At 35.1% G+C, this 25,245-nt stretch overlaps 2 protein-coding genes across 2 annotated transcripts; one reads left to right on the plus strand and one right to left on the minus strand.

The window, feature by feature from the left end:
• The first annotated feature begins 5,348 nt into the window (after positions 1–5,348).
• Positions 5,349–6,893, plus strand: LOC140875654 (F-box/kelch-repeat protein SKIP25-like). The gene has a single exon (XM_073279384.1). The coding sequence runs from the start codon at positions 5,529–5,531 to the stop codon at positions 6,732–6,734; it is 1,206 nt and encodes a 401-aa protein (XP_073135485.1). The 5' UTR covers positions 5,349–5,528; the 3' UTR covers positions 6,735–6,893.
• A 3,395-nt stretch (positions 6,894–10,288) lies between these two features.
• Positions 10,289–16,792, minus strand: LOC140875511 (uncharacterized). Its single transcript, XM_073279215.1, has 7 exons — positions 16,457–16,792; positions 15,814–15,965; positions 14,888–15,136; positions 13,632–13,766; positions 12,783–12,965; positions 11,199–11,360; positions 10,289–10,806 (listed from the first exon to the last, which is right to left on the minus strand). Exons 1-7 carry the CDS (start codon positions 16,773–16,775, stop codon positions 10,387–10,389), a joined length of 1,620 nt encoding a protein of 539 aa, XP_073135316.1. The 5' UTR covers positions 16,776–16,792; the 3' UTR covers positions 10,289–10,386.
• Between the last annotated feature and the right edge of the window lie 8,453 nt (positions 16,793–25,245).

Below are 25,245 nucleotides of genomic sequence, written 5' to 3' on the forward strand. Positions count from 1 at the left end.
TTCGATTATCTGGGTATTGGTCCAAAGCATATTATATTTTGCAGATGAGCCCTCTACTCTCCATATGACCTTATGATTAAATGAAACCGATTTGCTAATTCACGACGGATAATGAAATATTAATGGGAAAATGACATATATCACTTCCGTGAAATTTTGGGCTTGTTGGTAAATCTATGAAATTTTTTTGATCTAGTAGCTCCTGTTATTCTAGATCAACAGCATACACCTCTTCCGACTAGAAAATGACTAAACTGCCCTTAAATGACTTTTATAAACTATTTTATAACTCTTTATTGAAAACTTAAATTAAAAAATCAATCCATTAATTTATATTACCGTTTGAGTTTATTTATACAATCATTTTAATTAATTTAAATATTAAATTTTATTTAAAAAATAATTAAAATTATTACTTAATTTAATGTGGTAATACAATTTACTATTCAAATATATTTAGCGTATAACAAATATTAAGATAAAACAATTACATATAATTTTTATCGTTGTTTAACTAGAATTTGATTATTTTATTTAATTAAATATAAAATTATAAAAAATAATTTAATTATTTATTTAAGCATGGATATTTTTGTTATTTTTTAGTTTGAAGAGGTGTGCATGTTACAGATCTTGAATTACAGTGGGTAATTAGCTCAAACAATTTTCATAGGAGGTCATCAGCAGACCCGGAATTTTATAGCGGTGCTACATGTAATATTTCCAATTAATATGGTACCAATATTAATATATTTGTTTATTTATTTTAATAATTATTATTATATTAATTATTAAAAAATTAGTAAATATTATTGAATTTTAGTTATAAAAATATTTAATAATTAAAAAAATTACATTCTATTCTCGTTTCATTTTTGCAATATCATATTTTTCATTCCATTTTATTATTATTATTATTATTATTATTATTATTATTATTATTATTATTATTATTATTATCAACATTATAAACTTTATTGCATTTCTATATTATTTCATTTCAGTATATCAATCATGACATAATATTTTATCTTGTAATAGGTACTTTATGCAACGGTCTCACGTATATAAACATGTGAAACATGTCGGCCGGTCACATATCTATAATAAAAAGTAAAATGTTTTCACATCATGTCAAGTCAAATAAGATATGTATCTCACAAAATTTACTCATGAAATCGTATCAAACGGATTCTTTATCTTTATTTTATGTATAGACTTAAGAAATAAGTCATCGTTCTGTTCACCATATTATTAATATATGTATAACTCATCTCATCACATTTCACGTTTTTCTCATCATATTATTTATATATATATTAAATATGTATTTTACATCAATCAAATCATTAATTATTTATCTTAAATCAATCAAATTATTGAATTTAAATTACTATATTACTTTTTGTAAATAATATAATTTTTATTTTATTTATTGTTAAAAGGACAAAATAGTATTTTAACATTTTCATATAAAATTTAATCAATCAAATCAAATACTATAATCAATCAATCAAATCAAATATTATTTTAACTATCATTTCTTATTTATTTTTTATTACATTATATTACTTATCAATATATTACTTATATTATACCTCAAACCAAACGATGCTTTAAATGTAGGATTTTTTGATAATGCGTGTTGATGACTAGTACAAATATAACTCGGCATCGAAACCACGAAGCCAATGTGACGTTATCTGCAACCTCCATGCATACATACAAAAAAACAAAGGGATATTGGCCCACAGGAGCATAGGCGAGTTGGTAAGGCCTGAGGTGACGTGGGAAGAAATTCCCCAGCGTTGCGGGTTCGATCTTTGTGTGGAGCATATTCCTCATTGAAATATTTGGGGGTATGCTCTAGGGGTTGGACCATATTGTTCCCTCCCTCAGGTCTCTGCCTACTCGCGCACATCCCTCGATTTAACCCCATATGAGCCAATGAATCTCTGACTCATGTGGGATGAAATCCCCTTCGGAGTCAACACTTTTAAGAAAAAAACAAAGGGATATTGGATGATACTTGTAGATGACCTGACCACAAAGGAAACTTAGCATCTAACCACAAATTGGGGGACCTCGCACATCCATTTATCTGCAATGCCGAGTGACTTTAATTATTTTGTAATAACTAAATTTGTCCCCACTCCATATATTTTGCCGTGAAAAATTGGTCCCTTTTGCCGACTACATGGATATAATGAACAATTTTATGCACGTGACGTGTTAGCGATGATAATAATAATAATAATAATAATAATAATAATAATAATAATAATAATAATATTTCAAAAAGCTGGAAGTTGTCGTTTAATGAAGCACAACTTTAATTATTAAATTCCCCATAGGCCATTTGTTTTTTGTATATATATATATATATATATTTGCATTCTGATTTATGGGGAGGTATCCCCATCCCCCCACTAGGCATTACATTGTGGCTTTGTTCGATGTATCCATCACCTCATCGTTCAATGCGCTCGCCTTCGTATTAAATATAATAATGCAGCAATATTTTCAAATCGATGCATGCACACCACCGTTTTGGTTTTTCGACTCATCTGTCTCAAATATTTTATTTTGCTTATTTTTTTGTGTATATATATATATATATCAGTAAAGTTGTTGAAAAAACATAATATATAAATTTTATCTTCATTTGATCTATTTTATAAATTATTCACATGTTTTACGAAAATTATTTAATAGGAATATATATATATATACACAAAAAACAAGGAAAAATATTATTAATAGTATAATCTGAACTATGTATTGAGATAGTCTAAAAATAAAAAATATGTTTGATTGAATAGATAAAATGAAATATATATTTTGCTAGAATCTAAGAGGGTGAGTGAATTATGTTCTATGACCTTTTGATTATTTTAAAGTGGATTTGCAAAATTTGTAAAAACGAAAGCAGAAAAGCTGTCAGACAATCAAATAATTTGTAAAAGTAAAGTAGGTAATAAAAACAGTAGATAAATTAAACAGTAAAGATATAGACATTTGTTGAGTAAGTTCAACGATAAAGCGTATATGTCTCTCCCTCCAAATTCAGAACGATTGACCGATGTATTACTAGCTAGAAATTCTTGTCCTTGATGGCTCCAAACTAGCATTCACACAACTTGGCATTGAGGGCTTCAAGAACCTTTCGATATGTCTTCGGATCTTCTGAACTTCACTTCTCTCCTAGATTCAAACTTTCAAAATAATGCAGCAGGCTTCGGGTTCGGATCCACCGAACTCCTTCGGAGCTTTCGATTAGCTTCTTCGGCATCTTCCATTCCGCAAATATATCAACTGATGACCATCTTCAAAGATCGGACCATCTTATCTCAACTTCAGAGCTTCCAAACATTCATGACATCTTGGTTTTTGAATTTTTTAAATATCAAGATCAATGTTTTTGATTGATACAGTTCGGAGCTTCTAATCTCCCATCGAAACTTCCGAATCTATGCAGTTTGTTGCCTTCGAACATCATTGTTTGGTCTTCAATTTGATTTTTTTTCGGATCTTCCGAACTCAGTTGGACAAAAATTCTAAAATATGTATTTTTCAATTTAAAACATTAGTAAAAATAGATCGAGTTTGTTATCATCAAAACACAATTTAAAAAATATATTAATACATACATTAAAAATATTAATCTCACAACTCAAAATTTATCATGTCTTCAAAACGTAACATATTTTTATTGTGTTTTTCAATTTATTGTTTGATATCATACATCCTGGTGTCATGGTCACCAACAAAACAATAACTTGAGTTTCGATGACATGAAAAGTAATAAATAAAATCAATAAATTTTTTGATTAAGCTAAGAAAGGCTCATGGGTGAGGTGTGTAGGCCGGCACCTAATTAAAATCCAAGAACGCGACAAAAATGACTTTTCCAGCTTTACTCGTTTGTACTTTATGTTATAATTTATATCGAGTGGACGCCATTTCTTTATTTAGATTTAATGAATAGCTCAGACATCACATCATCTAGGAAAAGATTTCGAAACGATCCGTTTTAAAATAATAATAATAATAATAATAATAATAATAATAATAACTGAGTTTTCAACGTATATGCATTATTTATATATTTATACATAAAATATTTTTTATTATGATTTTTTATTATTTTATATTTAATTGATTATTGTCATCATTAATTTAAGCAACATAACATTATATAAATTAAAAATCACAAATAGCAATTTAGAAATTCTCAAATTATCATAAGATCAAGTTAGTCACATAATAAGAATATATTTATAATAAACACTCAAAAGAGTGTTCGAGTTAGTAGAGTGGTGAATGTTTGACAAATGATCACGAATTCAATTTTCATCACTAATGCAGTTTAACTAACTAGCGTGACTTATATATTATACTGAAAAATTTACACAATGCACACCGAATAATTTAGATCCCGCTACAACTAGACATTGCACTCTCATATTGGATATTATTTATTTACCATTATTATTATTATTGCTTAAGAACTGTCTCAAATAATTTTATTATTTATCCATCCCAAACACATATAGCCTATCGTTTTATATACTATTTTACTAATATACGTATATATAATTAAATACATTAACTACTTTTAATAATATTTTATCATATGAAGGCATAGTTTGGTACATAGGATAGGATTAGTAAATGATATACAATATAACTATCTAAGGATAAATTAAAGATAAGTAAAATGATAGGATATTATATTAAATGTTTGATATGTTTTAAATAAGAATGATTAAATTTATATATTGAATTGTAATGACGAATTAACCTTACCAAAATAAATTTTATTTTTCATTGTTATTCAAGATCTTACACATGCATAAATGTAATAATTAAATTTGGATTTTTGTAGTATTTTTTTGCTTGTATTAAATTTATCAAATCAAATTAGAGGGATACATAGTCCACTTGTACAAGCATTTATCACATCATTGACTTATCATGAGCATTATTAAGTGTACCAAACTATGTCCGAAGCATTCATTAAATGAGAATATAATTGGAAATCTCTTTCGAAAATTACTTTTCGAATAATCATTTTAACTTGTATCAAAACACACAAACATAAATATATGCTAAAGGTGTAATAATTATTTCTGAAAAACTAAAAATTTATGATCAAATTATTCATTAATGTATCATGTTAAGTTTAAGTTTGACTCACGTGGCTAAAGTGTTTAGCAGATTTTTGGCATATTAAAATGTTATTTTTTTTTCCATTTTTTTTTAAGAACTCGCATCTCGTAAATTACATTAGTCAAATATATAACACTGAACAAATTTTGTGCGACACACTGTTTTGCAAGTTTGCAAATTGCAACAGCTGACCTTTACACATTCAATGCTCTCTCATCTCCTCTCCCCCCATTCATTTCATTCATTCACTGCCCCATCTGACTTCGTCCCCTCCGCCTGCTGATCGAATCTTTGCTTTTGCTTATAAATGGAGTGATTTGTTGTGTTTGATCAATTCTTTATGTTTGCAAGAATCCATGGCCACCACGTTTCTTGAATTTTCACCCACCAACTCCTTCGTCTCCACTCAAAGATCCTCCGCCAAGAGAAGGAAATTCGTCCACCTCCGGGCGGCGGCGGAAATGGAGGAGGAGGAGGAGGACCTCAACCACCAGCCTCTATTCCATGGACTTCCCGACCACATATCTCAGCAATGTCTCTCTCTCGTCCCTCCATCTGTTCTATACTCCGTCTGCCGTTCATGGCGCCGCCTAATCTACACCACCTCCTTCCCTCCATTTCTGTCACTGTACGCTCTGTTCGAATCGACTGAGACGCTTCCCCAGTTGTCCAATCGCTTGAGATTCTGTTCGTTCGATCCCATCTCTTGTAAATGGCAGAACATACCTCCGCCGCCACCGGAGTTTTCGTGCAGCTTCCTCTTGCGGCACCCATCATTTATTTCTCGAGATTTCTCGATACAATCCCTCGCCGTTTCTGGGAAACTCGTACTTCTCGCCGCCACCGACGATCAATTTCAACCGGCGTTATCTGGGCCCATCTTATTCGACTCCCTCTCTCAAAAGTGGGCCCGGGGTCCTTCCATCTCCGCGCCGCGTCGATGGTGCGCTCTGGGAGCGTCACGAGGTGCCGTTTTCGTGGCGAGTGGGTTCGGATCCCACTACAACTCGGACGTGGCGCGGTCTGTAGAAAAATGGGATCTCAATACCCAGTACCTGAAACAACAGAATCAATGGAGATGGGAGAAGATGGCGGATCTCAAGGACGGAAAGTTCTGCCGCGAAGCGATTGACGCCGTTGGATGGAGGGGAAAACTATGCATGGTTAACGTGAAAGGCGATGCGGCGAAGGATGGGACGATATACGACGTGGAGACGGATTCTTGGGAGGATATGCCGAAAGGAATGCTGGCGGGCTGGCGGGGGCCTGCGGCGGCCATGGACGAAGAAACCATCTATGCCGTGGATGAGACTAGAGGATCGCTGAAAAGGTACGATCATTCGAGGGATTCGTGGGTGGACTTGATGGAGAATGAGATGCTTAAAGGGGCTCAACAAGTAGCGGCGGCGAAGGGGAAGGTGTGCGTGCTCCGTGCTGATGGCGCCGGAATCGTGGTGGTAGATGTGGCAGCTCCGCCGCCCTGCAGACTGTGGGTTGTGGATGCTCCGCCAGGGTTCCATGGTGTCGCGATGCATATTTTGCCAAGATTATGTTGTCCATAAAATATTCTGATCCACCATAACCTTTTCTCTCTTATTTTATGCAAAGCACGTTATAATTTTGTTAAATTTTCAAATAAATCAATGTTTATTAGCGAATTAAATTGTATTGAGTAAATCGGCACGACAAATTCACTTGAGAAAGTGTTTATAGAGATAATTAAATTTTAGACCGATTAGTTTATGCTACACTGGAAGTGTTCTCCTCTTATTTCAATATCATTAAATCACGTGAAACCCTTATATTTTTATGAAAATTGACATTTTCTTTGATGATTCAATGATTGTAATTTAACCACATGGGGAGAAGTACTCCATATATAGCATAAAATAATATTTTAAAACGCTAATAAAACCAATTAATGGATGCTTCTAAGCTTGATAAAATGTCTTGATCGAATGACTTGAATTTATGGTATACTGAGATAACGAATTATTTTTTTACAAAATATAATTACTCATAAAATTTAAATTAGGTTCAATTTATCCAGACACTTTTTTCTTTTATTATTTGTCTTTTTGTTGCAGAATAAATAACAATGGAATAATGATGAAAAGACAAAACACAGCTTTTCCAAGTCAATTAAAAAGATTGATGCTCTCACAAAATCTTTCGAATAAATTTAAATATCATCGCTAGACAAATATGTATCCATCGTTCAACTATTTTATGAAGCACTGTATACACAACAATAGATCCGATGTGAATAAAGGCAATTCATGCAACAATCTCCCTTGCTGTTACCATATGTAACGAAAGGGAAGAGCTGCTCTAAGAAAGGATTAGAATCACAAGCATTATCATCAAAATAGAAATAATGAGACATATTTACATGGACGATCAATTAGTTAATTCAATGAGGAAACGGTTGATTTCTCAAAGCTTGTAGAGTACATTTTTATTTATCTGTTTGTTACACGCCGCATCTTAGTCATTCAGAGGATCTTCGAAAAACAAGACATATAATACATTCACATATACACAAGGAGCAACAGAACTATTCCGTTCTGATCTTTGTGAATCTACCATAGAAAAAGGAAGCAATTTAGGCACAAATATGCTATTCTGAGCTGCTTGGTGGCTTTTCTTTCGGATGCTTGGAGGAATAGTGATCAACAAGCTGGTTATGATTTGCTAACTGAGCCTGAAATTTTGAAATGTAATTTAGATAGCTGGTTCCATTACTACTAGATACAGCCGCGACACAAATTCAATCATATAATACTGAACAAAAGCATAAAATTAGCATCCAAGAAATGTGCATAGCCAATTTCAATCAAATTGTTAAACATCCAAACCAGTAACCAGTTCAAGAATGATGCTGAACTAAACTGGATCAGACACATTCAATGCCAATATCTCCAGAAGAGATAAATCCTGCAACAGGAAAAGTAGATTGCACCAACTCTCCCAAAATAAGAGATTCATAAAATTACAAGAATCATGTTCCAGTTCTTGGTGGAATTCCCTTTTTAAGGTCTGGAAATATAGATTGGCCATCTCTCCTTTACCACCGTTAAATACAAAGACAATTCACTTCTGCCATACTGTGTCCTCTAAATCAAGAAGTCAGAACCATAAAAACAAGATGGTGACACTGATTTTGGGACTTCCGCTTCTAAAAGATTTTTGTTTCCTGACGGTCATACAACATTTCCAGCAAGCTGAGCAGAGGCAGACCCAACAGTGGCCCAAGGTACTAATCGCCTTCCCTAAAGTTAAAAATAATTGATTTTTTTTATATGAAAGTTCCAAAAGAATATATATTTAGCCCCTCAATATGAGAAATCGTCTCCCTGCACGCACAGACCCACCCACCAAAACCTTCCCATCCTCATAACGGATTTCCTGGGTCCATCCTTGATGCAAAAGGTCCCCTTCTACCCTTTTCTAAACAACCCCAAAGATTTCCCATTCAAAACAAATAATTTTGAATCCACAAGCACATGTTTGACAGACAAAAGGTAATGATATATGCTAAAGGAAATAAAATTTATGACACACGTGGACTAAGTTCTCTAGTGTGAAAAATGGGCCTAAAACAAGAAAGGATGCCTGAGACATTTGTTCACTTTATCGCTAATCTGTTGGTGAATTCACATCTGTAACAGCAGAGCAAATAAAAGATCGTTGCAATCCGTTACGGACGTAAAATCATAGAAAATTTTAAAAAATGGGGGTTGAGATGTATTAAGACTTCAAGAGCAGAGCTACACATGCACTGTCTTTTGATAAATGAAAGTGATAATAGACAGAATCCTCAAGAAAAGAAGGCAAAGGATATGTGAATGTATGAAGAAATTGCTGCTCCATGGAATATGCAATCTGAAAAGCTCTAACAAGACAAAGCTAAAAGAATAAACTTGTCATTTTCAAGAAAAAATTATCGTGTCCACCCATAGCACAAGACCATTCAGGAATAGTTCAACAATTTCATCAGTTTGATTGAATTTAAGGATCCACCGAAATAATTAACTTCCTCAACAAATCAAACTGCTAAGAAACTTGGTTTCTTTTTTCACATGAAGACTAATTTTTTTTTCGTCTGGGCTTGAAAAACACGATAGCCACGTGAAACTCGAATATAGCCCATAAACATAAGCAGCGTACAGTTCAAGACTATTAAATTATATAGTTTCAAGAATACTTTCAAACTTCATTTCAATCAACATAAAGGCAGTCCACAGGAACCAAGAAACATATAACAGAGAAACGAGACGAATTCTCACAAAAATAAACTGAAATTAAGAACAATCAATGTCGACTATGGTGTGTAAAAACTAAGATTACCTTACAAATGGGGCAGATTACTTTGAGGCCGACTGCTCGAGCCTCGATCTGTGACCCTTTTGCCTTCTGATTCTTGTCCGCATTCTTTTTTTGTGCTTCAATTTTCTGTTTCCCTCTCGTCATCGGGCCCTCTTTTTCTCTGCGAAATTCCCTGTGATTTCAGACACACAGGTCACGCTTTCGTGTGTGTTTGAAAAGGGATTCAAATTTTGGGGGTCACACGTGTGGAGGTTTTCCTCACACGCTACATGCAGGAACAATTGGCTATTAGTCGTCCACACATGCGAAATGTGTTGTATAACAAATAAGTGTGTTCTCTCATTTTCAAATTAGAGATGATAATGATTAATGAATTTCATCAAACAGTGAAGAGAGTTTAATTTTAATTTATAATTTTATTATTTAAAAATATTATATATATTGATTCAGTATTACGGTACATACCAAAATTTTCAGATTTTATACATTTATCATAATAAAAAGTTTCATAAATTATTGTATCATATTGAAAATTTCGATACGATACATTAAACTTGATATACCAAATATTTCGATATTTTCCAACCCCTAGTGAAGCCGGCCTTGTTTGAACTTTGTTAGCTCCGTATTTGAAACCACAACTTTATGGATGAAAACAATGAAGTTCTTAATTCAAGAAGTGTCCTTTCGATTTCAACTTATTGTTACTATTTTCTTTTTCAGATGGGTTCAAAGGATTTACGGTATTCCAAATTTGAATCATAATTCATAAAGAGCACATCACATCTCGAACAGCTAATCAAAACTAACAAAAACAGCACAATACAGCCAATGTTCCATCCATTCAACATAAAATGACGTCAAAAACATGCTCGTGTCCTCATCTCACGCAACCTTCGACTTCATTTTAAACCAGGAGTCAGGAACGACTGAATGGAAAAAATGCTGCATTCTTTGAACAAAACCGTGGTTCGGTTCCTGTATACTACTTAACAGCCACTGATAATCAGCTAATGCGTCTCCGGACAGCGGCTCCAAGAACTCACACTTGCACAGAATATCAGCAGGTGGCACATTAGCAGTGAGATTTGTGTCGAGCTTTGGTTTACCTTTGCGTTGTTCTTGGGTTTCCTCCAAACGTTCATCAAGTGAAATTGGCGATGCACCAGCAATTATCTCTTCCTTGAAAGGTAATGCTCTATCTGGTTGTAGACAGAACTCTATCCACTGATAAACCAGTGGTGAAGGTCCTCTGACACGGCCCCCAATTTGGTCTGTGACGAGTCTTGTGACATTTGGGACTGCCTGTGATAATTTACAACGCAACGCATATGAGATGTATGGCAAACTTAATGCAATAAATAAACAATGCGAAACTTGTCGCCATCCAAATGCTGATTGCTGTTAGGAACCCTCTGAAAACACCGATTTAATAATTTATGAAACATGTAGTCCCTAAGTAGGTAACTGTAATTAATTACTGATAACCTCAGTGCGGGTCATTCTAATGAACGAAAATTTTACCATACTTGAACAAGTATCACCTGTCGTCCCCCCACTCCCCAATGGCAAGTGTTTACTTTAAACATTTATAATGCATGACGAAACGAGCTTAATTATGAACACAGACAGATTTCGACGGAAATGTTGCACGAAGTTGATTTTTCAGAATAGAAGTTCTCAGTGAAAGGACAAACCCAAAAATCTGCCCATAAACTAGCTCCGGACTTTGGAACAATTACAGCAATATTAGACATTGTTTTAGCAGTAGGAAGAACATCACTACTCCATCCGACGGCCACCCATACATCTCCGGCTTTGAAGGCTTTAAGATAGTGCTGACTGTCAAATAGTCGAACCTGTATCAAATCGTGAAGGCAATGGTTAGCTCGATTGTGTTTCAATCACCTAACTAAAGCCACAGTCATAATATCTGAAGAGGGTGGAAGGGCATTTATATGTTGAGCCACTACTTGAACACAACTTAAAAATGGCAGTCCAAAGCTTCTCTTAAACAGAAAATTTTATGCTCATGGATGGCTGAAATGCAAGAACTGGAGCAGAATCGACACAACAGAATGGACCCAAAGGATTAAATAACTGCAGCAGTCCGAAATATTGGCCAGCTGAGCCAGTGATGGCAACGGGGCTCGTCAGTCCCATGAACCCGGCGGGTTCAATCTGGGTTAGATCCGTTGGCCCACCAGAATTTATATAATTTTAAATTTATAAATAAAAAAGTTTAAAAATTAACAAATTGAATTAAATTTAATTTCCAATTTTATATTGATAATATTTAGGACCAAAAAAAATTTCTCACAAGTTAAAATTTATCAACTTGTATTTGATTAATCATTACTAACCAAACAAAAATCATAGTGATATATTTTCATATTAAATATATCATAATAAAATAAACTCATTTCAATCCAAAAATATAATTAACCCAAATTATGAAGAAAGTACTAATTATTTATTATAAAAAATATAATCATATATTATTAATATTACATATAAATTTTATATTTATATATATACACTTTAGCGGGGTGGGTTTGGCCAAACCCAGGACCCACCCCGCCAGGGCGGGTTGAATGCGGGGCCGGGTCTAGACCCGACCCATTGCCATACTTCCCAGCTCACCCCGAAAAAGTAATATTGACAAAGCTGATTAACTGGTTCACTTAAAACTGCTTGCAGCAGCAATTTTCCAGTTTAGTCAATTGAATTGTGGTTCACTGAAAGATTCTGCTTTCTGCTAATCAAGAATCCATCCATCTACTTTGCCTGGTGCAATGTCTTCAAACTTTTATGCATACGTATTTTTTAATCAATAGTGACCCTAATAAATTCAAACTATTATCCCTTCTTTAGACATGAAAATAAAGGCTGCAACCTTTTAATCTCCTTACCAAATTATTAGTTGATGTAGATTAAATATATCTAAGCAGTAAAGGATGTACAATTTAGAATTCAACTCAGCTTTCAACTATATATTTCGTCACTCACTTCTAGGAGCTGCTTGTAAACTGAAACCTTGGGAGAGTCTAGCTATAGGTAAGCCTCCCGACAAAGGCACACAAATAATCATTTGTTCTCCCAGTACATTTCGGCACCATATTACAACCATTCAGCGGTTCAAATTTTTACTCACCTTGAACGTCAATATATTGTAGTATCCATCAATCATCACGCATACCGACACAACTGTCTACTTCATAGAAAAGAAATAATTCTTGAAAATGTCCTTACTGTAACAACTCTCTATTGTGTTTTCTTACCTGCTGAAACAGCAGATCCAGCTGCTGCTGCACAGCATGTCTGCCTCCAGCCACTTCAGAGTCAATGTTGGAAGTATTGTAAGATGCTCCCATGTACTTCAAAACTGCTCCGACAATCTCTCTGGATGAATCGACCATTGAAATCTTCCCAGCAAGATCAGGTCTCCATAAATCCGACCAGTCCTGTTTATGGTAATAAAATATCACATGTAATTTGGCAAAAGCAAAATTAAAAAGAATATTTGCTAACCATATTTTAAACTCAAGCTCTAAGGCAATCCATTTATGCTGACACTACATTAGTAAATATCGTATGCAATCTCAAAGTATTACTGAAAGTCCAAGGTCTAAGGCAACCCAGATACTTTCAACTGTATGACTTTATAAGCTCACTTTTTGCAGCAACAATAATAGAAAGTATGAAACTACATATAAATATCACACGTCACCAAATCCAAACCAATGGTTGCAGTGCCTTAGAACTCCAGAATGATTTTGTAATGGGCAAGAATTAAGGACAAACTACTGATATCAAGGATGATATGGTGGAAGATTCAAAAATAAGGAATTGATTAGAATAATTTTATTTAGTTTCCTTACTTAATATTGCATGAATTATAGTCATGAATAGGGGGGTACGTCAGATTTCTCGTGAGGGAAATTAATTGTCTTCCTTGTATTTAATGACTATTGTTGCAAGCGTTCAGAATTCTAAATCAAATAGTGAATGTGAGATCATGAGGTTCTCTCAAAACGTGCCTCGAAATCCTATCCAAAATGAATTGATCAACCCATATCATGATCCAAACCTGGGACCATAACATAGTTTGAGGCAGAAAGAACAATTACCTCTACAGGAGCCAATTTATGCTTGAGAAATTCTTTTTTATTATAAGCAATCACCACGCTCCCCCAACGATATGGCACTGCCCATATTCTACCCTGAGAATCTAGATGCCCTTCACTGCTCCTGCGCAAATATACCTGAGATTATTTCAAAAGTAAAACAGGACTGATCCACCATACATGTCAAATGGAACTAGAAGAATTAATAAATATTAAGGTAATGTATGAAATTCAAGGATAAACAATGGAACATGAGGTGAGTAGCATGGTGATTATATAGTAGGACAGCGTCAAGGTCACCAAGAACACCAAATACACAAGGGCTGACCGGCTGACATTGTCATAAGCGACGATAGTAGTCCGCTGGTTCATTTTCTATCCTTTCATTCTTCCTGATCTTTGGTCGTCTTCTATTCATATACCCCTTTCATTTTTCCTTCTTCATTTCTTTATATTCTATCTTGAATTAAAGTAGACCACACAAACACATTCCAAAGGCATGCACTTTTCATGACTTTTATGTCAGCACGTATGACAATAGTGAGATGAAGCTATTGTAGAATTGGAGAAGGCAGCAATTCAACTTAAAAATAAATAAAATATATATAGGAGAAGGCAGTCGGTTGGAAAATCCAGGACTGATCCACCATACATGTCAAATGGAACTAGAAGAATTAATAAATAATAAGGTAATGTATGAAATTCAAGGATAAACAATTGAACATGAGGTGAGTAGCATGGTGATTATATAGTACGACAGTGTCAAGGTCACCAAGAACACCAAATACACAAGGGCTGACCCGCTGACATTGTCATAAGCGATGATACTAGTTTGCTGGTTCATTTTTTATCCTTTCATTCTTCCTGATCTTTGGTCTTCTTCTATTCATATACCCCTTTCATTTTTCTTCTTCATTTCTTTATATTCTATCTTGAATTAAAGAAGACCACACAAACACATTTCCAAAGGCATGCACTTTTCATGACTATTATGTCAGCACGTATGACAATAGTGCGATGAAGAAGCTATTGTAGAATTGGAGAAGGCAGTCGGTTGGAAAATTCAACTTAAAAATAAATAAAATATATATTGGAGAAGGCAGTCGGTTGGAAAATTCAACTTAAAGAATATATATATATATACACATCTTCAAGATATCAGTTAATCTGTTGGGTTCGCCTAGATCATTCTTCGGTCTTCACATATACTTTAAAGAACATATGATTACATGATTAAAATAAGTAGTCCACATTCTTACCTTCCATTTATCACCTAAATCATCAAACCAGTCTTTTTCTTCCAGTCCATTCATGGGCTCAATTAGACCCTTCTCAATTGCAAAATTTAACCACGAGTCTCCAAGAGCAACAATATCAGCCACAGCCGCAGATTTAGGATTGATTTTCCGTTTGCTAGGTGGATCAGAAAGTTCATGAAAAATGTCTTTCAGGCTTCGACGGAACACTGGTTGGAATTTCACTCTCTTTCCTTGGGACCGTAAAAATTCCTGATTTCAGTATCAAATATAATTCAGACAGGCAGAAGCAAATTTTACGACTTGGAAAAAGTACTAATGGGGATAAAATAGAATAAATAATTGCAACGACATTTAAAAAAAAGATGATATTTTTTAGTTTGAAAATGTGATCTTGAATCTGATTTTAATAAACAAAAGTAGCAAATTTAATCTGCACATCCATACGCAGAAAATTATCCAGGAAGCTGGAAGTGGTAAAGCATCATTGACAATAAAGACAAGATTTTAAATTTGATTACAATGCCTTCCATGGGTTTTCCCATTTCTCATCCTCCACGTGATTCATAAAAACAGAAGAACTTACCAGCTGCCAAGTTTGGATGATGCACAACTTCAAACCAGGTAAACAAGAATTGCTACCTTTCCAACTCTCCCTGTCTGATTTTGCTTTATGATAGATTTGCTAGTTTGTATTTGTATTGATCTGCTCGACAAATATGCCAATTTTTAACACAACACGGAGTTGTATTCCAGGAAATATATGTTTGTTCATCGAGTCAAAGGTGTTTCACTCACTTAGGAATCTTAAAGGCAACATTTGTTCAGGGAAAGAAGAATAAAATTCACCCAAAACAGTGTGATCAGGCACAAAGAATTTACTTCTGGAAAACAAGTTTGAAAGAGTAAATTACAAATATAGAACATACACGGATCCATATAGGAGGTAGCGAGCCTTCCAGAGCAACAATTTTCAGAGGGACTGTCAAAGCATATGTTTTCGATTTCCAGAGGTCAAAAGCTGCTTTCACTTTTTCATCTTCAAAGTTCTCCACATTTGCTTTCTCTACATCATTGGCATCTGTATATGAAGACAAGGATCATAAACCCCAAGACCAATCCCTGAACAACATTTCCAGGTGATCCCTTGAAGAAAAAATAAACAACCATCCCCACCTATAAAGAGTTCTTTTAAGTAAAAATCAAACTACATAATGCATACATTCACGAGCTTGCACACCAGTTAGCACGTGCCCACTTTACAAACTGGGAGACATTTCTTTCCACACAAAAATCAGACTTGAAATTGACAAAAAAATCACCAGTGACAGACTCTTAATTTCAGTGAATGCCAAGCAAACAAGGTACAACCAACCAATGAATGAGAAAATCCAACCCCACAAAGCAAACCCCCTAGCTCGGTTTTGGGCATTTCTACAAACACACGCAAAAGCAAAATAACATAAATAATTCCATCATTACTCGCACCATAGCACCATCGCCAAAGAAGTGCATGACTGACAAAGCAAACTGTACAACACCTTCCAAGTTAGTAAAGGAACAAAATTATACATTCAGGAGTTTCCTGCTGCTGAGCGATTGAGGCTGGAGGAATTCGGGCCAGAGCTGGAGACGGAAAGACCCAAAGCCCGCCCACTCCCAGCCCAAGCAAAAGAACGGAAGAGAGCGAGATCTGCTGTACAAGGTCCACCTGCGAGCTCGCCTTAACATTCCGGTGGTCCTTAGAGAATTCGGCAGAGAAGGCTTTGAGTGTGCCGCCGAGACGGTGGACTCTATAACGGGTCTTGTTCCAATTTGGATATGGAAATGGGTTGCTATTCAGGTTCGGATCGACCAGTCGGAGAAGACAAGGGAGACTCACCACGGACATATTTCGAAGACCGTAGAATATTTTTCTTTTTCTCTATTATTTCTTCAAAAAAAAAAAATTAATTCCTAATTTATAATATTTTGAAACTATTTTAAGCTTTTTTTTCAAATATTAATAAAATATATTAATAATTAAATTTGTTAACAATACTATGGTTAATTTAAGGGCAAATTATTTCAAAATCCTCAAACCTTAATTTAAGGATAAATTATTTTAAAATCCCCAAACCCAAACATTTCTTTCTCTTAACTCCTTACTAGAGCTGTCAAACGGGCCAACCCATGGCGGGGCGGGCCGGCCCACCAAAAACCCACTTTTTGGCTGGTTGATGGCGGGCCGACCCACCATCCTGGCGGCCTGAAAATTCTCAACCCAACTCAACTCAAGGTGGGTTGCGTGTTAGCGGGCCGGCCCGCGGGTTGGCTCATGACAAATAAAAATAAATAAATAATATTATAATTAATTATAAATATCATTTCATAAATAAATATTAATAGAAACATATTATTAAAAATTTTAATTATTGATTTCATGTGTGTAAATTTTATATAACGTAATTAATACAAAAAAAATTCACAACATTTATTAAAAAATACATCTATCACAATAAAAATAAAAATAAATTATTAATTCTCCAGGCCCGCGAGCCAACCCAGGCCCGCGGCGGGCCAACCCGCGCGGGTCGCGGACCTAGGCGGGTTGGCCCATCTAGGCCCACCTTTTGTCTTAAATTATGTGGCGGGCCGGGCCGACCCGACGGGCCTAACCCAAATTGACGGCTCTACTCCCTACACTCAAATTTCTTTGTTTCAACTCCCTAGTGGTCCCCAAATTTGTCTTAACAAAGTGTTTAGCATTTAATTCTTTGTATGTGACATTGTTTTACCTATCGAACCCGTTCAGGCCAAGCAGAACTATCGGTTACGCAAGGTTTCCAGCCGATATACTCTGGATTAGGGTCCAACATGCTTCCGTAAGATGAATTAAATTCAAATACCTCTTTGACCATAGTGTCGTCGGGTCATACTTGCCGAGTTTTATGAAGTGCTCCTCACACTCCAACCACGCAGTCGCAACAGATGATTTCTGCACAAGCTCCGTCAACGACACCCAGTACAGCCTTAATTCGTTTTCTACCTTAAGGCGTATGGTATATGAATTTAATTATAAAATATGAGCATGAAAGAACAAGAGACTTTAAAAAAATTATTCAGACATAATATTATTACATAAATCAACTCCTTTGAAGATGAGAAGACAACTTGTTTAGCTACTCATAGTAGTTTTGTTCTTGAAATACATAAACAGAAAACTTATTACAATAGAAAGAGAAATATTACAACAATTTATTTGTAAGAAAACTGAAGGGAATGCTCGATATCTTCAGCTTCCTTGAACGCTTGTATTTATAGCTGAGGTTCCACTCGTTTCACCGAGAAACTTCAGGGAATCTTACAGCTATTTTGTCTTGTCCTTTTATGCCATTATTAATGGCATCTTTAGCTAGTGGATGAGTCACCCGTTATCCACCTTGTCCTATTATGCCATTATTGATGGCATCTTTTGGTGGAGGAGTCACATGCTGTCTTTTTTCTTTTGGCTCTATCTTCCTCACATGCCTTTTTTATTGTTGTTGGGGCATCTTCTGCTTTTGCAGTGGTCCCCTAAAAAAACGCATCTTTGGTGGTCCCTGTTCACCTTTGCTTGTCTCGGAAAATTCTTTTCGATCCATTCGGGGTCTGAAGTTAATTTTGGCTCCTTCTGGTTTGGACACTCTGGGCAGATGTTTTCTGACCATCTTTCGATATGAGCCATGTTACAAAATTTTCGGCAAGTCTCTTTACTCCCCGGCAGCTTGTTGTTCCACAAAAAGTTTCTCTTCTTTTCGAAGAGTTCTTCCGCAAAAGCCGTAGTTTTTTCTATCATTGTGTTTAACAGGAATGATCCGTTCACAGAATTCTAATAAAATTTGAACAAAAACTTGACCTTGTCCATCTCGGTGAGACAAACCCAAATACCCCATGCCCTTCTGGTTGAAATTTTATCTTCTCCAAAAGTGGACACTAATGATATTTCTTCAGATAGGGGATCCTTGATGAATTTTTGATTATTCATGTCAGGTCTCCTCAGCTTGATGAAGTGAAAGGGCTCGTGTGATCCTTTTCCGGTTGGTTCTGGAGCTGCACTAAAGAAATATAATTCAAGTACATCTCCTCTGGACAAATGGTCGTTATTTGCCCATGTTTCTTGGACTGCTTCCTGAATCCATTTTGGCAACTGTGATATCTCCGAAACGCTTGGTGACGTTGTATAAACTGAGGCCAAAGCCCCAAATTCATACCAAAGCTTTACATCCTTAGGATTGACATTGTTTTTTAGCCAAACCCTTGGATATATCTCTGCTACATCAACCCTGCAAGTGTTAGGGTTAATTTCACTTCTTGTACTTAATTTCTCCCACCTCTGTTGATAAACCTGAAATGGAGAAATAATAGCTGGGTTAGTATCGATCTTAGATTTGTCCTTGTCTGTGTTGGGCCTAAGATTGATCTCTTTCTCTTTTACCCCAGAGGCGGAGGGTTGACTTGGTGAGTTATCCTCATCAATTGTTGCTTCATCCAAATCATTAAAGGCTGATGATAGATTCACACTTGTTTCTTGAGTTTTAGATCCCTCAACATCTTGTTTCACAACCAGTGGTTGTATTTCTTGTTTTTGTAAAACCAGTGGTTTTAGCATATCTTGTTTATGAGAAACCAATTGTTTCTCTATAGCCTTCACAATTGGCCCTTGAATAGCAGCCCAAAGTTGTGTTTGAGCCTACATACATCTTGTAATTCGATTAGATATTTTGATCCGATCAGCTTGTTGTAACCTGCCGGCCATTTCAGCATTAATGGCTAACTGGTTGAACTCGGTTTGAAGCAACCCAAGGTGTTCCCTGAGATGCCTCTGCATTTTCATGATGAAATCCACGTCACTGCCTTCCATCTCTTGTTAAGAAATCTGCAAGATATTTTCATGAGATTTAATAATAACAATATCAAAAATATAATTTTGACATAATGTTTGCCATCTTAATAACCTAGTTTTCTCAGGTTTAGATTCAATCTTATTTCTTAGGAAAGCTTTTACCTGGGTGTTATCAACCTTGAGTGTGAATTTTTTAGCAAGTAAACCCTTTTAACTGCATAAAATTTCTTTTCGTTGATATGCCATCTGATGGCCTCTGATTCTGAAAAAAGACCGCTACAGTATCTGCATGGTATTTCTCCATCTGGGGTGATCTTGGTAAGGACTGCTGCCCACCATTCATCACTGGCATCCGTGAATAACACCAGATCATCTTCATCTACGGGTATAGCCATTTTTTGAAGATTCTTACATATCTCCTTTAATTGGTTTACCCCTTTAGTATGGTCATCGGTCCATATAAACTTAGCATCCTTTTTTAACAAGGGACTGAACACCTTTCTGTACATTGCTAGGTTGTTAATGAACATCCCTGCAAAATTAACTACTCCAAGAAAACTCTGGAGTTGTTTTACGTCTTTGAGTTTATCTGGAAAATTCTTTACCTTTTTCACAATATGGGGTTGTAGAATTATTCCGGATTCATCAATCTCAATACCAAGGAATTCAATTTTCCTTGTTGCTATGACGGCTTTCTTTTCAGATAAGACCAATTTCTCTTGTTTGCAAATTTTAGAAAAAATCTCTAAATTTTTAACGTGTTCGTCGATGTTTTTTGATGCTATAAGAATATCATCAATATAAACAAACATAAAGTTGAAATAATCCTTAAAAAGGTTATCCATCTTTTTTTGAAATATATGGGGTGCATTAGTCAATCCCATAGGCATAACTTCACAAATATAGTGTTCTTGTGGAGTAGAGAAGACTGTGAATTTCTTACTGCCTTCTTCCATTCTTATCTGGTAGAATCCAGACTTACAATCAAATTTTGAGAACACTCTAGCATTTCTTACACAGCTAATTAGATGTTCTCTACTGGGTATGAAGTACCCATCAAACTCCAGGATTTTATTAATACCTTGGTAATTAATAACTAACCTGGGTTTTCCTTTTTTTATTTCACCATGATTTCTGACCAGAAATCCTGGGCTGGTATATGGTGAAACTCCTTCTTTGATTAGACCAAGGTCCAAATATTCCTTGATAATCATTCTCATATCCCTTTGATCTGTTAAGTTCATCGGGATAGGATTATATATGACGAATTCATACTCTTTCTCTTTCTTTAGAGTAAGACTGGCTTTGAGTTGATTTCTATCCCACCATGCCAAAGGATGTTCGTTATAACTTTATTTGAGCCTCTTTTTGACATCTTCAAGGGATACCTTATTTTTTAACTCTATATCTCTGTGATGTAGAGTTACCTTGAGAAGCTCCATATCCTTTGTTTGAAGTTCTTGTTTTGTTGTTATTTTCAACATGGTTTCTCCAAACCTTTTTGGATCTTTCATTTTTGGGTAAAAAAGTTGTCCTTTATCACCACGCTGGCTGCGAAATACTATCGGCAATTGTCGATGAAAAGCAACCTTGAGTCTTTGAACGATAATTTTATGATCACAAATTTTAGTGAACATAAGCCTTCTTGACTCATTGTCTTGTATGTACTTCTTAAACACTTGTAAAAAGTTATTTCCCAACAGGATATCAGCTCCTGTATTATGGAAATAGATTAGTGGTGTCTTTACCTTGTACCAAGGTGTCTGACCTGTTCCTCCCATAAGGATCTCTGCTTGATTTATTCCTTTACAAAGAATTAAAATTCTTCTAGAGAAATCTCGTCCAGCAATTTTTGGTAATTCTTCTTCACATTCTTCAGGAAAGACTCTTCTTTTTGCTGTACAAATTCCTGCCCCCGAATCAATATGAGCTGCAAAGTATTCAGCCTTATATTGTTCATAAAACATCCCTATCGGAATGTATATGGAGAATGTACTTGTTGTCATTTTTTAAAGGGATTACTAAATGGCCCTGCCATTTTTAACAGCATGTGTTGTAGCTCAGTAATCCGATTAAAGACTATTCGCCTTTAGTCTTCCTAAGGCTTCAGAAGCTAAAGTATGGTTACTCCTTTCTACCTCTTCATTGCGTTCTAGTAAATCATGTTCATGACTTACTAATTTCAACAATTGCTTCTTCCTCTGTTTGTAAACAGAATTTTTGAATCTGATTAAGGGATTGTCCCTTATCCAATTCTCTTGGTTTTCCATTTCGTAGAATTCTTATTGAATCCTCCAAGTCTTTTCTTTTGCCATGAACTCTATTCCTTTTTCAAGGCGTTTCCATGGTTTATGGTCCTCCAGAAACTCTAGGCCAAGAATGAGCTGATCCACTTCTTTTCCTAGAATTCCACAGATTTGAACTTCCAATTCTCCAATATTTATCAATCCTTGGAAAGTTCATTTTTCCTGTTGTTCCAAATAGTAAATCGAGTTACAAGGAAACTGGTTCCGATGACTTGTAATTTCGAATACTATTTTTAATTCTTTCCATCCTTCTGGAGATCTAAGTTTTCCTATTATAGAAAACTCTTTTTCTTCTGGTGGAATTTCTTGAATAGGAGATTTGTCCCATCTCCTACTTGTCATTCGATTTCCTTGGAAAGATAACCTCCAAGGTTCTATTTTAAGGTCTCTGTATAGAACCGGTCTATCTTGAATTTGAATGTCTGTTTCCTGAATTAAAGGAAACTCGATTCTTTCTGGGTATATCGCATGCGCAAATTTCCCAAAGATCTCTGGAATTTCAATGAACTCATTTCTAATAAATAATTCAAAATGGTGAGTATTAGAAAAAGCATATTAAATTTGATATGTAATAGAATATGGCCTATTACCTTCCTTCATTAGTCTTTTTTCTTGAAATTTTGATGCAACGTTAAGGCTCGACTAAAGTCCCTGTCAGCTAAATTGTAGGCTATTCTTGGATAAATAACTCCTACAATTTTTCCTGCACAAAGATTTCCTGAGATAGTATCCAGGACAGCATCTTTAATATTCCCTCGCATACTACGATATCTATAGGTGAATCTATTCCTTCTTTAAAAGTTGCCTTAATCATTATTTGGATTGCTCCAATATGAATCCAAGGCATCGTTCTTGCTACCTCACTTTTCAACTTTTGCAATTCCTCTCTTATTTCTTCAAAAAGAATTAACTGCATCTTTATTTGATTACTTGTTAAGTCTATGGGGATTGCCATTTCCCTTCTGGATACTTTGTAAATTAAATTATGTCTTCTTTGTCTAAGCCCTAGGTTGCCTAAGACTCTTTCTACTTGTCCTGCCGAAAATCCCTGGTACTTTTGTAACGTTGGATTTTCTCTCATAATCCTTTGGACCATATTATGAGATATCGTGGTTTGCTAAAGAATCCAGCCAAACTTTCATGTGTTTTCTGCCGAAACACTTCTTCTTTATTCTGATTTTGATTCTGATTCATCCTCAAAATCTTCTTGACTAAACAATATCTCTTCTTCGTATATGCTTTCATCTGAGGGGATATCCTCAAATTGATATACTTGGACTAGATCTTGAAAGAAGACTGCATCATTCGTATCTGGTGTTGCTTCAAAGAGTTTAACTCTTTTTTTCTTGTTTTCTGGACAATTTGTAGATATATGTCCTCTTGATCCACATGTCCAGCAGTTGCAATCCTTGAAACTTTCACTTGCTCTTGTATGAGTTCTTCTGAAAGTTCTTCTTGATGGTGTTCTTCCCCTGCTTTGTGACGAGCTTGTTACTGGGGATGTTCTTGTAGGTCCACTTCTTCTTCCTGATCTATAAGATTTGGCCTTTTGTTTGGACCAAAATGTTCTTGGTTTCCAAGAACTTCTCATTCTTTTATTATAGGGATTATTTCTGAATTTCTTCCTTTCAAATCCCTGTGATCTGTTTCCAATGATCGTTGGAAGATCATTTTCTCTACATTATAAAGGTGTACGTTTATCTATACCCCTTATTTTCTTGTAGTTCTTCTGTAATGCTGCCATATGGCACCATTCTGCCAATTTTCCTTTCAAAAAGGACGTGCGTCTTGCCAATGTATCAAGATGACCTGGAACGTATTCTTTAATCAGCATTTCTCTCCAGGGACTTGGCATTTTTGCGAAAAATAGCTGAATAGCTACATTTTCCTCGAATCCTGAATTCTATCTGTATTTGGTGAATAACATAATGTATTCATCAACTAAACAGATATCATGTAACTCGAGGCTATACAGAGCTTGAGTATATTTTCTCTTTTTCTCTGTATCTTGATTATTGAAATAGTCTACCCCTATGAATTGTGCTTTAAATAGGGTGGCCATTCTTTCTCCAATCTCGCTGAGGGATTCTCCTGCTAAGATTGATTCCTTCGTATCTGGCATAGTCATCTCCCATGCAATCTTGACAAATCCCATTAGACTCATTTCTAGAAGTTTAATGAATCCTTCTTTATTGAGATCTAATGTCCCTGCTGCAATTCTCATAGCTGACGTCCAATCATCTATAAGATATTCTCTGTTTTTGAAGTCCAAAACATCAAGATTTAACATAACCCCGTAAGGATGTATTGGATCTAAAATAGTTTTTTCGTAAGGAGTTTGATGGAATGAGATTTTACTCCTTCTTGATCTGGTTCCTACTGGATGTGAATTTTCTTCAACTTGAAACTCACTATGTGGTTCTTCTGTTTTAATCACATATCTTGGGGGATTCCCTATGGGTTGTTTACCCTCATGGAAATTCATTTTTAGATCTATTACTTTGAGATTCGCAAAAAAATCCGCAAGATCTTGTAGATCCTCGAGATTTAATCTTTCTAAAGTAGTCATCAGATAGTGTTTTTCTCTGATACTGTTTTTATAAGATTAATCATCCTTTCATCATCAGTTAAAGGTTTTTGAACCATTTTGGTTTTACCTTTCTGATGTAACAAAGGTTCAGTACCAAACGAGAGTGGTAACCTTCCTCCTGTATTTTTTTTTCTAGAACCAGAAGTGTGTTCTAGATTTATGATTTTATTTTGAAGATCCTTTAGAGTTCCAAAAATTTCTTCTTGTTTCTTAAGGATTTCTTCAATTTGCCGAGGTATTTCATACAGTTGATTGTTGTAATATTGTACCGTCTTTTGAATTTTTCTAAGATCTCCGGAGAGTTTAGAGGAATCTGGGGTAATCTCTAAAAATTTAGAGTTAGAGATCATCTTTCTTACTCTCTTCAAAATTAAGAGCATTAATCACAACCTGTTGTAAGTAATCTATTATGAGTAGATTAACTTGTTTATAGGATTTTATATGAATAAAATCCTCTTGATTCAAACCTTCGTTTGAAGTTATCTTTTGTAGAAAATCTTCTCCTCAACAAAGAAAAGTATGAATTAACGAATAATATAAAGTCTGAATAATTAACCTAAATCTCTGATACCAATTTTGCGGATGATTCAAGTACCATAAT

This window comes from Henckelia pumila, chromosome 1 (genome assembly GCF_033568475.1).
Source record: "Henckelia pumila isolate YLH828 chromosome 1, ASM3356847v2, whole genome shotgun sequence".
Lineage (NCBI taxonomy): Eukaryota > Viridiplantae > Streptophyta > Magnoliopsida > Lamiales > Gesneriaceae > Henckelia > Henckelia pumila.